Source organism: Pseudophryne corroboree, chromosome 8 (genome assembly GCF_028390025.1).
Source record: "Pseudophryne corroboree isolate aPseCor3 chromosome 8, aPseCor3.hap2, whole genome shotgun sequence".
Taxonomy (NCBI): Eukaryota; Metazoa; Chordata; class Amphibia; order Anura; family Myobatrachidae; genus Pseudophryne; species Pseudophryne corroboree.
This window is the reverse complement of record NC_086451.1, coordinates 378,259,853-378,283,240: the sequence shown is the minus strand read 5'-3', so window position 1 is coordinate 378,283,240 and position 23,388 is coordinate 378,259,853. Positions and strand designations below refer to the sequence as shown.

General features: G+C 47.6%; 1 protein-coding gene across 1 annotated transcript in view; it reads right to left on the bottom strand.

Moving 5' to 3' along the window:
* PPP1R37 (protein phosphatase 1 regulatory subunit 37) overlaps positions 1–23,388 on the bottom strand; it is a 113,710-nt gene that overhangs the window by 23,927 nt on the left and 66,395 nt on the right. The window contains exons 2-5 of the mRNA XM_063937595.1: positions 20,041–20,138; positions 9,237–9,282; positions 2,666–2,766; positions 1,414–1,533 (exon numbers count right to left, since the gene is read on the bottom strand). Of these exons, the coding sequence (XP_063793665.1) occupies positions 1,414–1,533; positions 2,666–2,766; positions 9,237–9,282; positions 20,041–20,138 (365 nt within the window). The remainder of the gene's footprint in view (positions 1–1,413; positions 1,534–2,665; positions 2,767–9,236; positions 9,283–20,040; positions 20,139–23,388) is intronic.

The window sequence follows — 23,388 nt, the reverse complement described above, 5'->3', positions numbered from 1 at the left end:
CCTGCAGTGTGTGTTGTGTGTGGGAGCAATGGAGCGCAGCGTTACCGCTGCGCGTTACCTTAGAGAAGATCTGAAGTCTTCTGCCGCCTTTGAAGTCTTCTTTCTTCTTATACTCACCCGGCTTCTATCTTCCGGCTCTGTGAGGAGGACGGCGACGCGGCTCCGGGACGAAACGGCGAGGGTGAGACTTGCGTTCCGACCCTCTGGAGCTAATGGTGTCCAGTAGCCTAAGAAGCAGAGCCTATCACTTAAGTAGGTCTGCTTCTCTCGCCTCAGTCCCACGATGCAGGGAGCCTGTTGCCAGCAGTGCTCTCTGAAAATAAAAAACCTAACAAAATTCTTTTTCAGAGAAACTCAGGAGAGCTCCCCTGTAATGCACCCAGTCTCCTCTGGGCACAGGATCTAACAGAGGTCTGGAGGAGGGGCATAGAGGGAGGAGCCAGTGCACACCCATTCTAAAGTTCTTTATAGTGCCCATGTCTCCTGCGGAGCCCGTCTATACCCCATGTTCCTTACGGAGTCCCCAGCATCCTCTAGGACGTAAGAGAAAATTCACGTCAACTTTTTCATATGTCGACCTGTCACGTGTAGACCTATTTCCCGTGTCAACATGTCCCATGTCAACCAATGGTGGTCGACCTAATGACTGTCGACCAAATCCATGTTGACCTACCATCCAGATACCAGTTCATAAGGGGTAATAGGGACAAGAACGGTGACACTAAAGGCTGAATGCACTTACAGTACATTACAGCACAGGCTGACTAGGTGCAGATATGCTTTTACGCATATCTGCACCTAGTCAGCCTGTGCTGTAATGTAAGTGCATTCATTTTCCATGTAGGGAAAATACTGTATGCTATCAGATATGTAAGACACAAATCCTGGATGGTTTTATTTTAACACAATTTAGACTAGCGCTAGCATGCCCTCTCCCAAATGTAAATCTGCTACACAATTAAAGGTGCATACACACTTAGCGATATAGTAAACTATATCGCTCATTCTCCTCCCTCCCCCCCCCCCCTCTTCCTGAGGCTCCTGCATACAACTGGTGATGTGCACACCAGAAAGAGAGTAGGAGTAACGCAAAATAATCATTGATGCACTGAAAGACATCTGACCCAAATGAGATGGACACAGACGTCACACAGGGGCTCAGAAAGTACCTCTTGAACTGTTGAAATGACGATACAGGGACTATAAAGGACTTCACGGCTTGGGGCAGAGGAAAACATCATTGCAGTCTTTGAAGTAAATTGAATGAAAAAAAAAATATATGGGCTGCCAAATTGATGCTGTACTGCATGACCAGTTCTATGTCTGAGCACGATAGGTTCCCTTCCCATCATTCCTGGACTCCCATTTCTTGGCAGACCTGGAGAGCAGTCCGTCTGCTAGGACCACACTTACCTTACGCATCATATGAGCAGCAGCCTGCCAACCTCGAGTGCCAATGTGCTTGTTGAAGGAGATGTTAAGATGTGTTGCGGACTCATAATACTCGATCATGTCAAAAAGAGCTGAGGCTCCCTGTACAGAGACACAGGAGAGGAATTACATGGCTGCATAGAGACTGGAAAAAATGGTGTTCCATTATATACTGGCAAGTCGCTTTTATCAAAAGACTCAATTAAAAATCACCACCTCCCTACTCTTATCCCCTCCAGTCCCTCGCCACCCTGTGCTGTCCCTTTCCATGCAAAGCTGGCACGCATTTTTGACTGTACAACGCAGCACCCCTACAGTGTCATTCAGACAATCTACGGACCAGTTAGAGCTTCATAATAACTGGGAGTAATAAAAAAAAAAAAAAAAAAAGACCAGCCACAGAGTTAGAAAAAAGGTGTCACTGCTATCATATCCTTGCAGGACTCCTGGACTTGTACCCTGGTGCCCTCCTCTGGTCTGTAGCCTGAAAACAGGGGCATAAATGACAAGCACGTGATCGGGAAACATTAATAAAAAATGTGTCCCATTATCTGCAAAACAAGAGCTGCCAAAGATGAATGTGCAAATCTGCCCAGTGTCTTCTGATGGTACCTGCTGCTTGTTCTCAAGGTCTAATACCTTCTCATATATACAGTGCAACGGTCATGTAAGGAAAAATGCAAATTCTGTGTACACCCGCAAAAGCCATTCATAAATGCCCTCGCTGTTTCTACAGCATGGTTCCTACAGGGCATGTACTTTAGTGGGATGCAGTCAATATACCGGCTGTCGGGATCCCGGCGTTCAGGAGACTGACACCGGAATCCCGATAGCCGGTATTTTACCGACAAATGGAATCCTGTCACCTGCCCGAAATTCCCACTTGGTTGGTGGGTCCATACCACCAACCGAGTGGGAATAGAGCCTGTGGAGAGCGCAGCAAACCCGCAAGGGGACACGCTGCCGGGACTCGCAGAAAGGATGCCGCTGTCGGTATAGTGACAGCCGGCATCCCGTCTGCCAGGATAAGGTATGAATCCCACTTTAGTAGGGTGGTGCTTCTCTAACTAAACAGACAGTGGTTGTCCAAAAGATGTGGAAGGAGCTGTCTGTAGTAGAGTGGGGGAGTAATACTTAATATTGAATGGTTTTCATCCCCATAGGCCCGCAACGGTCAAGTCTGAATAATAAAGTATTGGAGCTAACAAAACATTCAGTGAATAATTCTACTTACATCCTCATCTAGGTTGGTCTGTTCCAGATCAACCATTTTAAACTGCACCCGTTTGAAGATTTCCTCTAGAGCTTCACATGCTTTGTGGTCCAATCTCTCTCCTATGGAAAGGAATCCAACACTTACACCGAGAACATCCATATAGAAAACTAAACATAATAATAAACAGGATATATTGAATATAAACACAGATGAAGAATGGCCCCTCACACATTCACACAATGGAGGAAGTCATATTGTGGGCAGAATTCTAATTATTATTGACGTTATTAAACATTTCTTCATGTAGTGCCAGCATACTCCCTAGCTCTTACACTTGTAAGTAGTAACAAGGTAATAAGGCTGGGGATTAACAAAAAGACAGAGAGGTAAGTAGGCCCTGCTTCCATACCTACCATCTATAGGAAAACAACAGATTGATAGATGAGGGTTAGTGCCGCAGAATGAAATGAGAGAAATGAATGAGGACCAGCCTATAATTTCAGTAGGAACAAGATACACCACTGTGTTGTTCGTGGGTCCTAATGAAGGATCTTTCTAACTGGCTCAAATGAGGGTGGTTAGACTGGATGAGATTTAAGATCCAGCTGTTCAGTGGTGGAAACAAGTGGGCAGATTTCTTATGAGGTCATTGGGGCCTATTAGTGCCGTCTGGTGACTGACATATCACATATTAATCTGATAGGATTATTATTGGGTGTCATTTGGTTATTATTGGTTATAAAAGTGATATCAATTTTCCCGGAATCGTAATCAGACATAACAGTCACACGCTCCCATACTAGACAAATTGCCCACCCTCGGTTGCTATAACAGCAGTATTACCTTAAGCATAAGATGTTTTAATACTATTTGATGCCTTATAGGGAGTACAATTGTGCGGTTTGACTTGCCAACTATCTGCACTGCAGAAAAACATCCCATGGAAGGATAGGAGTACTGCGATACTAGTCAGAGTATGGCATCTCTAGGTACAGGAGGGTTCCGTGAGCCCAGCAGCCCCCTCTACGACACAATATCATGACATTAGAACAAGTGGGGAGAGTGGAGATTGCGTCTGTTCAGAAGGAGGCAAAGGACATAAAATAAGAATTTACTTACCGATAATTCTATTTCTCGGAGTCCGTAGTGGATGCTGGGGTTCCTGAAAGGACCATGGGGAATAGCGGCTCCGCAGGAGACAGGGCACAAAAAGTAAAGCTTTAGGATCAGGTGGTGTGCACTGGCTCCTCCCCCTATGACCCTCCTCCAAGCCTCAGTTAGGTACTGTGCCCGGACGAGCGTACACAATAAGGAAGGATTTATGAATCCCGGGTAAGACTCATACCAGCCACACCAATCACACTGTACAACCTGTGATCTGAACCCAGTTAACAATATGATAACAGCGGAGCCTCTGAAAAGATGGCTCACAACAATAATAACCCGATTTTTGTAACTATGTACAAGTAATGCAGATAATCCGCACTTGGGATGGGCGCCCAGCATCCACTACGGACTCCGAGAAATAGAATTATCGGTAAGTAAATTCTTATTTTCTCTATCGTCCTAGTGGATGCTGGGGTTCCTGAAAGGACCATGGGGATTATACCAAAGCTCCCAAACGGGCGGGAGAGTGCGGATGACTCTGCAGCACCGAATGAGAGAACTCCAGGTCCTCCTTAGCCAGGGTATCAAATTTGTAGGATTTTACAAACGTGTTTGCCCCTGACTAAATAACCGCTCGGCAAAGTTGTAAAGCCGAGACCCCTCGGGCAGCCGCCCAAGATGAGCCCACCTTCCTTGTGGAATGGGCATTTACATATTTTGGCTGTGGCAGGCCTGCCACAGAATGTGCAAGCTGAATTGTATTACACATCCAACTAGCAAAAGTCTGCTTAAAAGCAAGAGCACCCAGTTTGTTGGGTGCATACAGGATAACAGCAAGTCAGTTTTCCTGACTCCAGCCGTCCTGGAACCTATATTTTCAGGGCCCTGACCACATCTAGCAACTTGGAGTCCTCCAAGTCCCTAGTAGGCGCAAGACACCACAATAAGCTGGTTCAGGTGAAACACTGACACCACCTTAGGGAGAGAACTGGGGACGAGTCCGCAGCTCTGCCCTGTCCGAATGGACAAACAGATATGGGCTTTTTTGAGAAAAAAACCACCAATTTGACACTCGCCTGGTCCAGGCCAGGTCCAAGAGCATGTTCACTTTTCATGTGAGATGCTTCAAATCCACAGATTTGACTGGTTTTAAACCAATGTGTTTTGAGGAATCCCAGAACTACGTTGAGATTCCACAGTGCCACTGGAGGCACAAAAGGGGGTTGTATATGCAATACTCCCTTGACAAACTTCTGGACTTCAGGAACTGAAGCCACTTCTTTCTGGAAGAAAAATCGACAGGGCCGAAATTTGAACCTTAATGGACCCCAATTTGAGGCTCATAGACACTCCTGTTTGCAAGAAATGCAGGAATCGACCGAGTTGAAATTTCTTCGTGGGGCCTTCCTGGCCTCACACCACGCAACATATTTTCGCCACATGTGGTGATAATGTTGTGCGGTCACCTCCTTTCTGGCTTTGACCAGGGTAGGAATGACCTCTTCCTGAATGCCTTTTCCCTTAGGATCCGGCGTTCCACCGCCATGCCGTCAAACGCAGCTGCGGTAAGTCTTGGAACAGACATGGTACTTGCTGAAACAAGTCCCTTCTTAGCGGCAGAGGCCATAAGTCCTCTGTGAGCATCTCTTGAAGTTCCGGGTACCAAGTCCTTCTTGGCCAATCCGGAGCCATGAGTATAGTTCTTACTCCTCTACGTCTTATAATTCTCAGTACCTTAGGTATGAAAAGCAGAGGATGGAACACATACACCGACTGGTACACCCACGGTGTTACCAGAACGTCCACAGCTATTGCCTGAGGGTCTCTTAACCTGGCGCAATACCTGTCCCGTTTTTTGTTCAGACGGGACGCCATCATGTCCACCTTTGGTAATTCCCAACGGTTTACAATTATGTGGAAAACTTCCCCATGAAGTTCCCACTCTGCCGGGTGGAGGTCGTGCCTACTGAGGAAGTCTGCTTCCCAGTTTCCATTCCCGGAATGAAACACTGCTGACAGTGCTATCACATGATTTTCCGCCCAGCGAAAAGTCCTTGCAGTTTTTGCCACTGCCCTCCTGCTTCTTGTGCCGCCCAGTCTATTTACGTGGGCGACTGCCGTGATGTTTTATCCCACTGGATCAATACCGGCTGACCTTGAAGCAGAGGTCTTGCTAAGCTTAGAGCATTATAAATTTACCCTTAGCTATATTTATGTGGAGAAAAATCTCCAGACTTGATCACACTCCCTGGAAATTTTTTCCTTGTGTGACTGCTCCCCAGCCTCTCGGGCTGGCCTCCGTGGTCACCAACATCCAAAACTGAATGCCGAATCTGCGGCCCTCTAGAAGATGAGCACTCTGTAACCACCACAGGAGAGACACCCTTGTCCTTGGATATAGGGTTATCCGCTGATGCATCTGAAGATGCGATCCGGACCATTTGTCCAGCAGATCCCACTGAAAAGTTCTTACATGAAATCTGCCGACTGGAATTGCTTCGAAGGAAGTCACCATTTTTTACCATGGCCCTTGTGCAATGATGCACTGATTTTAGGAGGTTCCTGACTAGCTCGGATAACTCCCTGGCTTTCTCTTCCGGGAGAAACACCTTTTTCTGGACTGTGTCCAGAATCATCCCTAAGCACAGGAGACTTGTTGTCGGGATCAGCTGCGATTTTGGAATCTTTAGAATCCACCCCTGCTGTTGTAACAGTATCCGAGATAGTGCTACTCCGACCTCCAACTGTTCCCTGGACTTTGCCCTTATCAGGAGATCGTCCAAGTAAGGGATAATTAAGACGCCTTTTCTTCGAAGAAGAACCATCATTTCGGCCATTACCTTGGTAAAGACCCGGGGTGCCGTAGACAATCCAAACGGCAGCGTCTGAAACTGATAGTGACAGTTCTGTACCACGAACCTGAGGTACCCTTAGTGATAAGGGCAAATTTGGGACATGGAGGTAAGCATCCCTGATGTCTCGGGACACCAGATAGTCCCCTTCTTCCCGGTTCGTTATCACTGCTCTGAGTGACTCCATCTTGATTTGAACCTTTGTAAGTGTTCACATTTTTTTAGATTTAGAATAGGTCTCACCTAGCCTTCTGGCTTCAGTACCACAATATAGTGTGGAATAATACCCCTTTTCTTGTTGTAGGAGGGGTAATTTAATTATCACCTGCTGGGAATACAGCTCGTGAATTTTTTTCCCATACTGCCTCCTTGTCGGAGGGAGACCTTGGTAAAGCAGCCTTCAGGAGCCTGCGCAGGGGAAACGTCTCGACATTCCAAACTGTACCCCTGGGATACTACTTGTAGGATCCAGGGGTCCTGTACGGTCTCAGCGTCATGCTGAGAGCTTGTCAGAAGGGTTGGAACGCTTCTGTTCCTGGGAATGGGCTGCCTGCTGCAGTCTTCTTCCCTTTCCTCTATCCCTGGGCAGATATGACTCTTATAGGGACGAAAGGACTGAAGCTGAAAAGACGGTGTCTTTTTCTGCAGAGATGTGACTTAGGGTAAAAACGGTGGATTTTCCAGCAGTTGCCGTGGCCACCAGGTCCGATGGACCGACCCCAAATAACTCCTCTTCCTTTATACGGCAATACACCTTTGTGCCGTTTGGAATCTGCATCACCTGACCACTGTCGTGTCCATAAACATCTTCTGGCAGATATGGACATCGCACTTACTCTTGATGCCAGAGTGCAAATATCCCTCTGTGCATCTCGCATATATAGAAATACATCCTTTAAATGCTCTATAGTCAATAAAATACTGTCCCTGTCAAGGGTATCAATATTTTTAGTCAGGGAATCCGACCAAGCCACCCCAGCTCTGCACATCCAGGCTGAGGCGATCGCTGGTCGCAGTATAACACCAGTATGTGTGTATATACTTTTTATGATATTTTTCCAGCCTCCTGTCAGCTGGCTCCTTGAGGACGGCCCTATCTATAGACGGTACCGCCACTTGTTCTGATAAGCGTGTGAGCGCCTTATCCACCCTAAGGGGTGTTTCCCAACGCGCCCTAACTTCTGGCGGGAAAGGGTATACCGCCCATATTTTCTATCGGGGGGAACCCACGCATCATCACACACTTCATTTAATTTATCTGATTCAGGAAAAACTACGGTAGTTTTTTCACATCCCACATAATACCCTCTTTTGTGGTACTTGTAGTATCAGAAATATGTAACACCTCCTTCATTGCCCTTAACGTGTGGCCCTAATAAGGAATACGTTTTTTAAAACCCCTGACGGTGTTTTTGAGACGTCTGGACCGGTACTAATTGTTTGTCGGCCGTCTCATGTCGTCAACCGACCTTGGCGCGTGTTGACATTATCACGTAATTCCCTAAATAAGCCATCCATTCCGGTGTCGACTCCCTAGAGAGTGACATCACCATTACAGGCAATTGCTCTGCCTCCTCACCAACATCGTCCTCATACATGTCGACACACACGTACCGACACACAGCACACACACAGGGAATGCTCTGATAGAGGACAGGACCTACTAGCCCTTTGGAGAGACAGAGGGAGAGTTTGCCAGCACACACCAAAAACGCTATAATTATATAGGGACAACCTTATATAAGTGTTTTCCCTTATAGCATCTTTTTTATATAATTCTAACGCCAAATTAGTGCCCCCCCTCTCTGTTTTAACCCTGTTTCTGTAGTGCAGTGCAGGGGAGAGCCTGGGAGCCTTCCCTCCAGCCTTTCTGTGAGGGAAAATGGCGCTGTGTGCTGAGGAGATAGGCCCCGCCCCTTTTTCGGCGGCCTCGTCTCCCGCTCTTAACGGATTCTGGCCGGGCTTAAATATCTCCATATAGCCCCCGGAGGCTATATGTGAGGTATTTTTAGCCAAAAAAGGTTTTCATTTGCCTCCCAGGGCGCCCCCCTCCCAGCGCCCTGCACCCTCAGTGACTGCCGTGTGAAGTGTGCTGAGAGGAAAATGGCGCACAGCTGCAGTGCTGTGCGCTACCTTAAGAAGACTGAGGAGTCTTCTGCCGCCGATTCTGGACCTCTTCTCGTTTCAGCATCTGCAAGGGGGCCGGCGGCGAGGCTCCGGTGACCATCCAGGCTGTACCTGTGATCGTCCCTCTGGAGCTAATGTCCAGTAGCCAAGAAGCCAATCCATCCTGCACGCAGGTGAGTTCACTTCTTCTCCCCTAAGTCCCTCGTTGCAGTGATCCTGTTGCCAGCAGGACTCACTGTAAAATAAAAAACCTAAGCTAAACTTTTCTAAGCAGCTCTTTAGGAGAGCCACCTAGATTGCACCCTTCTCGGCCGGGCACAAAAATCTAACTGAGGCTTGGAGGAGGGTCATAGGGGGAGGAGCCAGTGCACACCATCTGATCCTAAAGCTTTACTTTTTGTGCCCTGTCTCCTGCGGAGCCGCTATTCCCCATGGTCCTTTCAGGAACCCCAGCATCCACTAGGACGATAGAGAAAAGTAATTGCGGTGCAGAACAGGATTACCTTTGAGATCCAGGTTCTCCACTCTCCCTGAAAGATCAGTCAGTTCCTGAAAGATACCAATAAGAACACCAGAATAATTGGAAGATGACAACCTCTTGGTAAAGGAGAAACAGCTGAAGAACCTAGCATAAGCTAAACCTGAACTGTATAAGATTGCGGTTTGCTGTTGTATTGTTACTCCTACAACTTGGCCGGTAACTAGAGCACTGCTTAAAAGTTTGGGAACCCTTCAGAATTTCTATATTTCTGCTGAAATTTGTCCTAAACTACCTCTGATTTTCACACGAGTCCTAAAAGTGGATAAAGAGAACCAAATCAAACAAATGAGATAAATTTTTTTTTAGAGGTGCTCACAGGGCCAGTGCTAGGGTGTTTGGAGATCCCCTGCAAACTAAAAATTTCTCCTGCAGGGTCCACAGGTTATCCACTGGATAACGTTGGGATATGAGGTAGCGACAGCGGATTGCCACCAAACGATCAAATCTTTCGGCCTCCCAGAATGCAACTGGCCCGTTCCTATATCCCCGCCTCCTGGCAAATCAGTTTTTTGTTTGCTGCAGCAGGAGCCAGACCATGGTCAATGGCTGCTGGTTTTTAGCAGCCATAAGCTTTTTTATTTTATTTTTATAGTCTTACTAGTTTTTTTTTGAGCGATCTTTCTAAAAAGAATCTTATACGTACCTTAAAAAAAGTCGATCCAACAACTCCCCGCCGGGTCGCGACAACGCTTACCCATGTGTACAGTGCTGTTTCGGCGGGCGTCTGTGTAGGATGTAGTAGCAAGTCCAGCAGACATTACCAAGCTGTGGCCGGAGCACGGGGAGAAGGTAAGGCATTGGTTCCGCTTAGTAGGGGATAACACAGCCGCACTGTTTCAAGATGTAGACTACCGAACAGTCGCTGATGTGGCTGCCACCTCGGGTGCACCAGCGCTAGGCCTCAGGGATCATAGGCCCCAGGGGTAGTATGAGGCCGCGATACCTAGGGTTGATGTCAGCAGTGGGGAGTAAGATGCTCGGCTGCCCCTCCCCCTGGTTCATAACCAGTTTCCTCTGAGTTTCCCGCCATGAACTGAGTTCCCGCTTCCGACTGAGAGGCTGTGCATCTAAAAGGACCCAGTTGCAGCTTAGGCGGTTGTTTGACAGGTGCATCTGTGTTCACTGTAGGTTCACGGGGCGGTTGTGTACACTAATAGCGTCTGGATCCACTCAGCGTTCACTAACGTATTGATCGATCCTGGAAGCGGGGTGAAGTCTCCCTGTATCCCACTCTCCTGAGCCGGGTGATACAGCACTAAGTCTCTAGCTACCTTTGAGTACGAAGAGTTGGATAAGTGCCTGATGCATAGGAGTCTGTAAACTATTGCTGCCGTCTCTTTCGCTTTGTGACTGAATACGGTTAAACTCCTATATAAGGTAATGCAGTAATATGTTTCTCGTACATACTTGAAATGTATCTGTAGTTGATTATGTGCTCATATTGCTTATTATACTAATGTATAACCTGTGACTGAATGCTAGTGTGATTGCTGACTTAACTATAATTCTGTCAGTTTCTGTGTATTCCGATCCTCAATGCTGGTTCAAGGCAGGAAGGGATCGGATTGTATATAGCTTTATCAAATTTTAACATGATTGCAGTCACATATTGTGTAGTAAACACTGTACAGGTGTGTGATTTATTTATCATTTCTAAGAGAGGCAAGGGTAAGGAGGATACACTCTTCACAACAGCACCTATACTCATTTCATGTTCGTCTTGCAAAGCTGGGTTAACCTCTCAGGATCTGGTTCAAAATGGATTATGTGCAAATTGTTTAGCTTTCACCAATAATCCAAGGCAGGCACAGGTTCAAATTGAAACACCATGTGCTTCTTTTGCACAGACATTATCCAATATAGCTGAGTGGATAATGCCAGCTCCTATACAAGGAATAGGTTACCCTATTAACCCTTACATGCAACATTCCACCTGGGGTTTATCACATCCAGTACAGGAAATGGCAGCTTCTCAACAAAAACAGGCTGAAAGGCCAGTGATAAGTAAATCACATAGATATGAAACAGCATCTTCACAGTCTACACATGTTTCAGATGAGGAATCGTTGGAGGATGAGGACTCTTCAATCCGGGTCTGCATACAGAGATGAGGATGAAGGCCTCAGCTCAGTAGACATACCTGAGCTAGTTAGTGCAATGAAAGCCATTCTATCCTTAGAGGAGACAGCAGAGCCTATGGTAAAATCTAAGGCCCCTGTGTTTAAAAGTCCCAAAACAGTTAGGACTGAGGTTCCTGGGTCAGAACAGCTGACGGAAATTATGCAAGAGGCTTGGGTTACACCCAGTAAGAAGTTTAGAATTCCAACTATCCTCTTCCGTCTGGGGACTGTTTAAAAAGGGAGATGGCTCCCAAAGTAGATACGCATGTCATTCGATTGGTGCGAAAATTTACATTACCTCTGCCTTCAACATCATTAAATGATGTCACGGATACGAAAATAGATGGTTTTTAAAAAAACAAAACATTTTCTCCTTCTCTGGGGCAATCATAAGACCAGCCATGGCTTCAGCCTGGATGGCAAAAGCCGTGGCATCCTGGGCTGATGCATTGGAGAATGATCTTTCAATGGCATCTGGAGAGCAAAAATCCCCTATTGCACACATCAAACAGGGGGCTATTTTTATGGAAGAAGCAGCCTTGGATATGGGTACAATTGCCTCTCAGGCATCATCCTCAGCAGTAGCAGTTTGCAGAGCGGTTTGGCTACGTATATGGAAAGCTGACTCAGAATCCAAGAAGGTTCTGGAGTCTTTGCCTTTTACTGGAGATATTCTTTTTGGTAAAGAATTAAACACTATTTTTGAGTCAGAAGCAGACTCCAAGAAAGTGAATTTTCCTTCCACACACAAATCTAAACCCAGATTTCCAGCTATTCGGCCCTTTTGGACTCAAGGAAAAGCAAAAGGAAAGGATTATGGGCAAACAATCTCAATCTGACAAGTCTGGTAAGACTAAAAAGCTACCAGAGGGCCGGCTTCCAAATCAGAAGATAAGCCATCAGCCCGATGGTGCGGGCCTCCACTTGGGGGACACCAGGGTGGGAGGCCGGCTTCTTCATTTTGCACAGATCTGGCTGCAGTCCACCACAGATGCCTGGGTGCAAGAAGCGGTATCTCACGGTTATGCGTTTGCTTTTAAGAAACACCCTCCTCAAAGGTTTTTTTGTACCAGCCCGTCTTCAGCGGAAACGAAGTCCAAGAGGCAGTTCAGAAGTTGCTTCAGTCAGGAGTGATAATTCCAGTTCCTCCGGCGCAATGAAGACAAGGTTTTTATTCCAACCTGTTTCTAGTCCAGAAGCCAAATGGGTCGTTCTGGCCCATACTCAATCTTAAAGTGCTGAACAAGTACATATTGGTGCCTCGGTTTCATATGGAGACTTTACGTTCCATTATTTTGGTCATGAAGACGGAGGATTTTATGGTATCCCTGGATATCCAGGATGCTTACCTACATGTTCCTTTAGAACTGTCCCATCAGCGCTATCTCAGGTTTGCTATCCTCCAGCAACATTTTCAGTTTCAGGCCGTACCATTTGGACTGGCCACAGCTCCCAGAGTATTCACCAAAATTATGGTGGTGATGGCATCTTATCTCTGTCAACAGAGCATAAGGATTTTTCCATACCTCGACGATTTATTAATCCTGGCACAATCTCAGGAATTGCTTCTGAGACAATAGTTTGTTTGCAGAGACATGGTTGGCTCATAAATTGGGCAAAGTCATCCCTGGTTCTGTCAAAATATCCAAAATTCAGTCAAGGATTCAGGAGCTGCTACACAGTCAAAAGGTATCCATTCATGCAGAAATGCGTGTGATGAGGTTGATGGTGTCGACATTCAACATGGTAGTGTATGCTCAGTTCCACTCGAGGCCTCTGCAATGTCTTGATCCTTTCCAAATGGAATGGTTTTCATCAGACAATAAAAATGCAGACTATGGTCCTTCCTCTGGAAGTAAGGAGGTCATTAGCCTGGTGGCTACAGACATCCCATCTGGACAAAGGGAGACCCTTTTGGATATCAGATTGGGAAATTCTGACAACGGATGCCAGCCTTCTGGGCTGGGGAGTGGTGTCAGGAAGGAGTTGCTTCAGGGGCAGTGGACCAAGGAAGAAAGTGTCTGCCTATAAATATATATATATATATATATATATATATATATATATATATATATATATATATAGCACTTATTCAGGCAAAGGACTTCCTTCAGGGGAAACCAGTCCAAATCCACTCGGACATTGCAACGGCAGTAGCGTACCTCAACCATCAGGGAGGAACTCGCAGCCAAAACGCAACAAAGGAGTTAAGTCACACGTTAAAATGGGCAGAACTTCCTCATTCAGCCTTGTCTGTAGTGTTCATTCCGGGAGTCCTAAACTGGGAAGCGGATTTTCTCAGTCACAAAGCCATTTATGCAAACGAATGGGCTTTACACCCCGAGGTCTTCCAAGTTCTGGTAGACAAGTGAGGGTTACCAGAGATAATCTCATGGCGTGGAGTTCCCGCATACGGGTCAAGTACAAAGGATCCCAAAGCGATCTTTGTGGATGCCCTGTCAGTGAGATGGGACTTTCGTCTGGCCTATGTGTTTCCACCAATCGCCCTGTTACCCAGGGTAATGCGAAAGGCTCAACGAGGAAGGGTACCGTGATACGAATAACTCTGGCTTGACCCAGAAGACATTGATACACAGATCTGCAGAGGCTGTCAATGGATGTTCCATTCCTACGCCCTCTCTACTCCGTCCAGATCTACTGTCTCAGGGTCCTTGCTATCACAAGCACCTGGATCGTCTGTCTTTGATGACGTGGCTCTTGAGACTTCCATCCTGAAAGCAAGAGGATTCTCACAACAGGTAATTCAAACAATGCTCAGAGCAAGGAAACATTCCTCAGCTCGCATTTATCACTGAATATGGCAAGTCTATATTCAGTAGCGTAGTGACCGGAAAATTGACTGTAGGTCTTTCAGAGTTTCCAGAGTCCTAGCATTCCTTCAGGCAGGAATGGACAAAGGTCTAAGGGTGGCTTCCTTGAGAGTGCAAGTGTCAGCATTGACTGTATGGTTCCAAAAGAAAATTGCCAACCTACAGGATGTTTGCACTTTTTCCAGCGAATGCTGCACATTCAACCTCCTTTTGTTTCTCCTACAGTGCCTTGTGACTTAAGTTAGTCCTGAAGGCCCTTCAAGTTGCCCCATTTGAACCACTTAAATGAGTGGATCTTAAATGGTTGACAGCTAAAGTTCTCTGTTTACTGGCTATTGCTTCAGCTAGAAGAGTTTCAGATTTATGGGCATTATTATGTCGCCCTCATGTTCTGATTTTCTATCCAGATATATCAGTTCTCAGAACCAAATCTGGATATCTTCCTTAGGTGGTGTCTAAATTCCACCTTAATGAAGAAATTGTAGTCCCGGCCTTCCAAGGGCAGGACCTTTCTGCGGGAGATGCATCGTTGAACGTAGTCCGTGCTTTAAGGCTCTACAAGGATCATACCAGTGCCATCAGAAAAACATACACACTCTTCGTTCTCTACGGATTTCACAAGAGAGGACGGCCTGCCGACAAGCAGACACTGGCGAGGTGGCTTTGAATGACGATTTCAGAAGCATATTCTCAAGCTGATCTCCCTGTTGCGGCTAATGTCTCTGCTCACTCTACTTGTAAGGTAGGTCCATCATAGGGAGCACAACGTGGTGCTTCAGCAGAACAGATATGTAAGGCAGCCACATGGTCTTCCATTAACACATTCATTAGACATTATGCCTTTGATACCTTTGCCTCTCAGGACGCTGAATTCGGGCGAAGGATTCTCCTGTCCAATCAGTAACGTCCGCTCCACTAAATTGCTTTGGGACATCCCAATGTTATTCTGTGGATAACCTGTGGACCCTGACGGAGAAATAGTCATTATGGTAGACTTACCGTTGATAACTCTATTTCTCCACAGGATCCACAGGGATCCCACCCCGACGCACCTGATTTGAGGATCCTTTTACTCACTAACCTCTTCCTTCTTGTACGGAAGGGTGTGCATGTGTGTTCTTCTCGCCTGATTAGGGCTCTCTATGATACTCCTGCCTTGAGTTTTGGAAAACAATGGATTTGCCTGAGCTAGGAGGCGGGGATAAAGGGACGGGCCCGTTGCATTCTTGGAGGCCGAAAGCTTTGATCGTTTGGTGCCAATCCACTGTCGCTACCTCATATCCCAATGTTATCCTCTGGACTTAGGAGAAATAGAGTTATCAACAGGAAGTCTACCATAATGATTATTTGCGCCATCCCATACTCCACAAAGGGACAGTGCGCGGCGAAGGTGCGCGCTGCACAAATAAAAGTGGAAAAGTGGTGTGGTCTCACAAGGAATGGGCATGGCCACACACCAGCACCCACATTTCAAATTACGCCACACAGTAGCACAACCTTATTCACATTACACCGCACATAGGTGGTCATTCCGAGTTGTTCGCTCGGTAATTTTCTTCGCATCGCAGCGATTTTCCGCTAATTGCGCATGCGCAATGTCCGCACTGCGACTGCGCCAAGTAAATTTGCTAAGAAGTTTGGTATTTTACTCACGGCATTACGAGGTTTTTTCTTCGTTCTGGTGATCGTTGGCCGTTTTATGGGAGTGTGTGAAAAAACGCTGCCGTTTCTGGGAAAAACGCGGGAGTGGCTGGAGAAACAGAGGAGTGTCTGGGCGAACGCTGGGTGTGTTTGTGACGTCAAACCAGGAACGAAACTGACTGAACTGATCGCAGTGGCAGAGTAAGTCCCGAGCTACTCAGAAACTGCTTAGAAATTTCTAGTCGCAATTTTGAGAATCTTTCGTTCGCAATTTTGCTAAGCTAAGATTCACTCCCAGTAGGCGGCGGCTTAGCGTGTGCAATGCTGCTAAAAGCAGCTTGCGAGCGAACAACTCGGAATGAGGGCCATAGTGCCCCCAATTCATATTACACCACAGTAGTGTCCTTTATTCACATTAAGACACACAGTAGTACCCCCCCATTCACGTTAAGCTACACAGTAGTAGTCCTTATACACATAATTTCCACAGTAGTAGTGCCCCCTTACAAGTAATGCCCATAAAAGTGCCATTTATACACATAAGGGGCAGCAGTGACATACAGTAGGGACAGAGAGAGGCATCCATAGTGCAGCTTGGGACTCCCATAGGGAGCACCCCGTACCCCCCCCCCCCCCCCCCACCTGCATAGGGGGCACCCCCAGCTCCTCTGTGGAAAGCCTCTTCATGTGATCAGAGTCTGCCTGGGCAGGTGTCCAGGGGGCTACCAGGGAGCAGAGGATGAGAGCAAGCAGCAGCCTCATGACTCTCTGCAGCCAAATCACTGCAGCTCCGGCATGGGGGAGAGGGGCGGTTGCTGTGGGCCGGGGACGCTGCAGGGAGTGTGGACCACACCCACTACTTTTGGGGGGACACCTGCAGCTGTTCTTCGCGAGGGGGAGCCATGGGCCTTAGAGATGACTGTGTGCAGGGAGCGCTGCGGCCCTAGAAGCATCGCGGGCCCCAAAGGAGACATAGTGAGGGAACTGAATATATAGAAATAGGCTATAGCGCTGTGATACACAGAGATACTGTACCACATTAAATGGATAAAGCTGGCCACTCCACTTACTTGGGTGGCAGGTCTCTGGCAGGCAGATAGTCTTGTTCCTCTGGCAAGTAGCAGGCTGGTCTCTGGATGAAGGAGTCCAGCATGCTCTGCCATTATATATGTCTGCTCTCACTATGCAGCAGGGTGAGGGGGAAGTAAAAATGGAACACACAAGAGTTCCTTTCTGCTTCCACTTTCTGTGCACTATGTACACAGCACACCTCCCAGCCTGCCTGTCATGTAACTGTAGTCCCGTGCCCAGTAAACAACCCCTTCCCCTGATGGACCTCCTGTGATCAGTGCTGTAGAGACACTGGGGTGATTTGTAGTGCTCCACAGCAGACACTACTGGATGTATATTGCCTTGCCTGTCAGCCAAACGGGTGTGTGGGGAGGAGGAGGAGCACTGCATCTGGGAGCTCTGCTCGGCAGAGGAGGGAGGGAGCACGGCTGGCAGTGAATGAAGGAGGAGGGAGCAGGGCTCTTCACACTGCCGACGCCGCTGCCTGTTACACGGTTTGACAGGCGCAGTGGCAGCCGGCAGCAAAAGTGAGTGGATAACAGAAAAGTGGGGAGAGCTCCTCTCTAGCTTGGCGCCTCCCTGCTTTGCAGGCTTTGCTGAGCGGTTAGCGCCGGCACTGGGTGCTCATTATTGAGGAAAATTATCCAATATCACATATCTGTGAGTGGCAAAAGTATGTGAAGCTTTCCTTTCAGTATCTGGTTGACTCCTCCCTGCAACACACATACTAAGCTTCTTCCTATAGCATCACCCTGCAGCACACATGCTAAGTCGCTCCCTGTAGCATCGCCCTTCAGTACACATACTACATAATTTTCACCCTGCAATACAAATACTTAGCTCCTCCCTATACTGTATTATCAACCTGAAGCACACATACAAAGCTATTCCCTGTAGTAACACCCTGCGGCACACACACCCAAGCTCCACCCTTCAACACACATACTAAGCTACTTCCTACAGCATCACCCTGCAGCACATATGCTAACCTCCTCCCTGCAGCATCACCATGTCGTACACATACTAAGCTAATCCTTGGCAACATACACAGTAAGCTCCTCCCTGTAGTATCACCCTAAATTACACATACTAAGCTCCACTCTGGCAACACACATACTAAGCTCCACTCTATACTGTATTATCACAGTGAAGCACACAAACTAAGCAGAATCAGTATGTGAACCTGGCTGTAAGAAGACCGACGCCGGGAACCTGCCAACCAGAATCCCGGTAGCGAGCGCAGCGTGTCAGGGTCATATTCCCATTCCAGGGGTGACGTGGACCACCACCCAAGGGATAATAAGGGGGTTGTGTCAGGATTGCGTGCACCGGCATTTCACCGACTGTCGGGATTCCGGCGTTGGTATCCTGATCGCCGGGATCCCGATAGCCGGGATGGTGATTGCATCCCTACTAAGCTCTCCCTGTAGTAACACCCTTCCGCACACATACTAAGCTACTTCCTATAGCATCACCCTGCAGCACATATGCTAAGCTCCTCCCTGTAGCATCACTCTATAGTACACATACTAAGCTCCTCCCTATACTGTATTATCACCCTGAAGCACACATACAAAGCTCCTCCCTGTTGTAACACCCTGCGGCACACACCTAAGCTCCACCCTTCAACACACATACTAAGCTACTTCCAATAGCATCACCCTGCAGCACATATGCTAAGCTCCTTCCCGTATCATCACCCTGCTGCACATATGCTAGGCTCCTTCCCGTATCATCACCCTGCTGCACATATGCTAGGCTCACCTTGTACCATCACCCTGAGCACACATACTAAGCTCCTCCCCATATCACCACCCTGCAGAATACATACTAAGCTACTCCTTGTAACATCACACATACTAAGCTCCTCCCCATATCACCACCCTGCTGCACACATACTAAGCTCCTACCTGTAACATCAAACTGCAGCATACATATTGAACTCCACCCTGTAACATTACACTGCAGCACACATGCTAAGCTCCTCCGTGTAGCATCTCTTTAGCACACACTAAACTCCTCCTTATAGCACCATCATGCAGCACACATACTCACTAAGCTCCTCCCTGTAGCATCCCACTGCAGCACACATACTTACTAAGCTCCTCCCTGTAGCATCACCCTGTAGCACACATACTAAACTCCTCCCTGTAGCATCACCCTGTAGCACACATACTAAACTCCTCCCTGTAGCATCACCCTGTAGCACACATACTAGGCTCCTCCTTGTAGCATCACTCTGAAGCACACATACTAAGCACACTGGCTAAGCTCCTCCCTGTAGCATCACCCTGCAACACACATACTTACTAAACGCCTCCCTGTAGCATCCCCCTGCAGCATACATACTTGCTAAACTCCTCCCTGTAGCACACATACTTACTAAGCTCCTCCCTGTAGCACACATACTTACTAAGCTCCTCCCTGTATCACACATACTTACTAAGCTCCTCCCTGTAGCACACATACTTACTAAGCCCCTCCCTGTAGCACACATAATTACTATGCTCCTCCCTGTAGCACACATACTAAACTCCTCCCTGTAGCATTACCCTACAACACATCAGTGAAGACGGCATATTTTAATTTTGAAGGGCAAAATGTTAGCTGTGATGTATCGCTACAGCTTCTGTATCTGTAGCGATACATCAGGTCTAAAATTTTGCCCTACAAAATTAAAATATGCCCTCTTCACTGGCCAGCACCTGCACCTACAGTGAACACTATATTATCACTGGGGATGCAGTTTATATACCGGCTGTCGGGATCCCGGCGTTCAGGAGACCAACATCCGAATCCCGAAAGCAGGTGTATTGCTGCCAGCCAGAATTCCGACAAACATGGGTTATTCTTACTCAGTTGGTGGGTCTACGTCACCAACCAAGTGGCAATATAACCTGTGGCAAGCGAAGCTCACCACCGAGCCTGAAGCATGGCGAACGAGGCGAGCCCGCGAGGGGACTCGCTGCCTCGATTTCGACAGACGAGATGCCGCTGTCGGTATAGTGACAGCCGGTATCCCGTCTGCCGGTAAATCGTATGTATTCTCACACTTTACAGAATACTTGCAAACATATATTTTCCAGCTGGACCAGACTTTTACCTGCAACTGTCTGATAAGTTTTGGAATCTGTTTGCAGTTGAGTTTCTGGCAGGCCTGTGTGTAGGACAGGATGATATCCTCCACGGTGACATTTTGAGCTGAAAGGAAAGAGAGGAAAACACTGTCATGAAAGAGTCCTGAGAATGCGCATTAAACCCACCATCGGATGTGTACATAAACCATTGGGTTTGCGCACAAACCCCAATACTCTGTGTTCCCCAACCCCATAAGTGGGGAATTCAATAGTTTTTGGGTGCATGTAAGTAATAGGTGTCCGACAGGTGATATTCAATTGTTCTGCAAGTGCCACAAACGTCCATTACTTACCACGCACAAATGCACCAGGTTTAAACGTGTAAAGAAACTTAACGCGTGCAAAGTGCAGTATTGTGCGCTACAGAAACAGCAATTTGGGTGAAATAATGGGCGCTTGGCGGCAAAACAGCTGAATAGCTCCAATCGGGCGCCCATTATTTAAAAAAAAAAAAAAATCCCTACCTAACAGACTCTAGGGCAGTTTTAGCAAATGGGCATAAATAAATCTAAAAAAATAAATACATAAAACCTAACCACACCAGACACAAAAATAGCAATACAGGTTGAGTATCCCATATCCAAATATTCCGAAATACGGAATATTCCGAAATACGGACTTTTTTGAGTGAGAGTAAGATAGTGAAAATAAGATTTTACTCACCGGTAAATCTATTTCTCGTAGTCCGTAGTGGATGCTGGGGACTCCGTAAGGACCATGGGGAATAGACGGGCTCCGCAGGAGACTGGGCACTCTAAGAAGGATTTAGTACTACTGGTGTGCACTGGCTCCTCCCTCTATGCCCCTCCTCCAGACCTCAGTTAAGGAAACTGTGCCCGGAAGAGCTGACATTACAAGGAAAGGATTTTGGAATCCAGGGTAAGACTCATACCAGCCACACCAAATCACACCGTATAACTTGTGATAAACTTACCCAGTCAACAGTATGAACAACAACAGAACATCAAACAATGGATGCCAACATAACATAACCCTTTATTAAGCAATAACGATATACACGTATTGCAGAAAGTCCGCACTTGGGACGGGCGCCCAGCATCCACTACGGACTACGAGAAATAGATTTACCGGTGAGTAAATTCTTATTTTCTCTAACGTCCTAGTGGATGCTGGGGACTCCGTAAGGACCATGGGGATTATACCAAAGCTCCCAAACGGGCGTGAGAGTGCGGATGACTCTGCAGCACTGAGTGGGCAAACACAAGGTCCTCCTCAGCCAGGGTATCAAACTTGTAGAACTTAGCAAATGTGTTTGAACCCGACCAAGTAGCTGCTCGGCAAAGCTGTAATGCCGAGACCCCTCGGGCAGCCGCCCAAGAAGAGCCCACTTTCATTGTGGAATGGGCTTTCACTGATTTTGGATGCAGAAATCCAGCCGCAGAATGAGCCTGCTGAATCGTGCTACAGATCCAGCGAGCAATGATTTGCTTTGAAGCAGGAGCACCCAGCTTGTTGGATGCATACAGGATAAACAGCGAGTCAGTCTTCCTGACTCCAGCCGTCCTGGCTACATAGATCTTCAAAGCCCTGACTACATCAAGCAACTTGGAATCCTCCAAGTCCCGAGTAGCCGCAGGCACCACAATAGGTTGGTTCAAATGAAAAGATGACACCACCTTCGGCAGAAATTGCGGACGAGTCCGTAATTCTGCCCTGTCCATATGGAAAACCAGATAGGGGCTTTTACATGACAAAGCCGCCAATTTTGACACACGCCTAGCCGAAGCTAAGGCCAATAGCATGACCACTTTCCACGTGAGATATTTTAACTCCACGGTCTTAAGTGGCTCAAACCAGTGAGATTTCAGGAAACTCAACATCACGTTAAGATCCCAAGGTGCCACTGGTGGCACAAAAGGGGGCTGAATATGCAGCACTCCCTTTACAAACGTCTGAACTTCAGGAAGAGAAGCCAGTTCCTTTTGAAAGAAAATGGATAGGGCCGAAATCTGGACCTTTATGGACCCCAACTTCAAGCCCATAGTCACTCTAGACTGTAGGAAGTGCAGGAACCGGCCCAGCTGGAATTCCTCTGTAGGGGCCTTCCTGGCCTCACACCAGGCCACATATTTTCGCCATATACGGTGATAGTGTTTTGCTGTCACGTCCTTCCTAGCCTTTATCAGCGTAGGAATAACTTCATCCGGAATGCCTTTTTCCGCTAGGATCCGGCGTTCAACCGCCATGCCGTCAAACGCAGCCGCGGTAAGTCTTGGAACAGACAGGGCCCCTGTTGCAACAGGTCCTGTCTGAGAGGCAGAGGCCATGGGTCCTCTGTGAGCAATTCTTGCAGTTCCGGGTACCAAGTCCTTCTTGGACAATCCGGAACAATGAGTATTGTTCTCACTCCTCTTTTTCTTACGATTCTCAGCACCTTGGGTATGAGAGGAAGAGGAGGAAACACATAGACCGACTGGAACACCCACGGTGTTACTAGTGCGTCCACAGCTATCGCCTGAGGGTCTCTTGACCTGGCGCAATACCTTTGTAGCTTTTTGGTGAGACGGGACGCCATCATGTCCACCTGTGGCAGTTCCCATCGATTTGTAATCTGAGTGAAGACTTCTTGATGAAGTCCCCACTCTCCCGGGTGGAGGTCAAGCCTGCTGAGGAAGTCTGCTTCCCAGTTGTCCACTCCCGGAATGAACACTGCTGACAGTGCTTGCACGTGATTCTCCGCCCAACGAAGAATTCTGGTGGCTTCCGCCATCGCCACTCTGCTTCTTATGCCGCCCTGGCGGTTTACATGAGCCACCGCGGTGATGTTGTCTGACTGAATCAGCACCGGTTGGTTGCGAAGCAGAGGCTCCGCTTGACTCAGGGCGTTGTATATGGCCCTTAGTTCCAGGATATTTATGTGCAGACAAGCCTCCTGACTTGACCACAACCCTTGGAAGTTTCTTCTCTGAGTGACTGCCCCCCATCCTCAGAGGCTCGCATCCGTGGTCACCAGGACCCAGTCCTGTATGCCGAACCTGCGGCCCTCGAGAAGGTGAGCACTCTGCAGCCACCACAGAAGAGACACCCTGGCCCTTGGGGACAGGGTGATCAGCCGATGCATCTGAAGATGCGATCCGGACCACTTGTCCAACAGATCCCACTGAAAGATCCTCGCATGGAACCTGCTAAAGGGAATGGCTTCGTACGCTGCCACCATCTTTCCCAGGACTCGCGTGCAGTGATGCACCGACACCTGTTTTGGTTTTAAGAGGTCTCTGACTAGAGTCACGAGCTCCTGAGCCTTCTCCGCCGGGAGAAACACCTTCTGGTCTGTGTCCAGAATCATGCCCAGA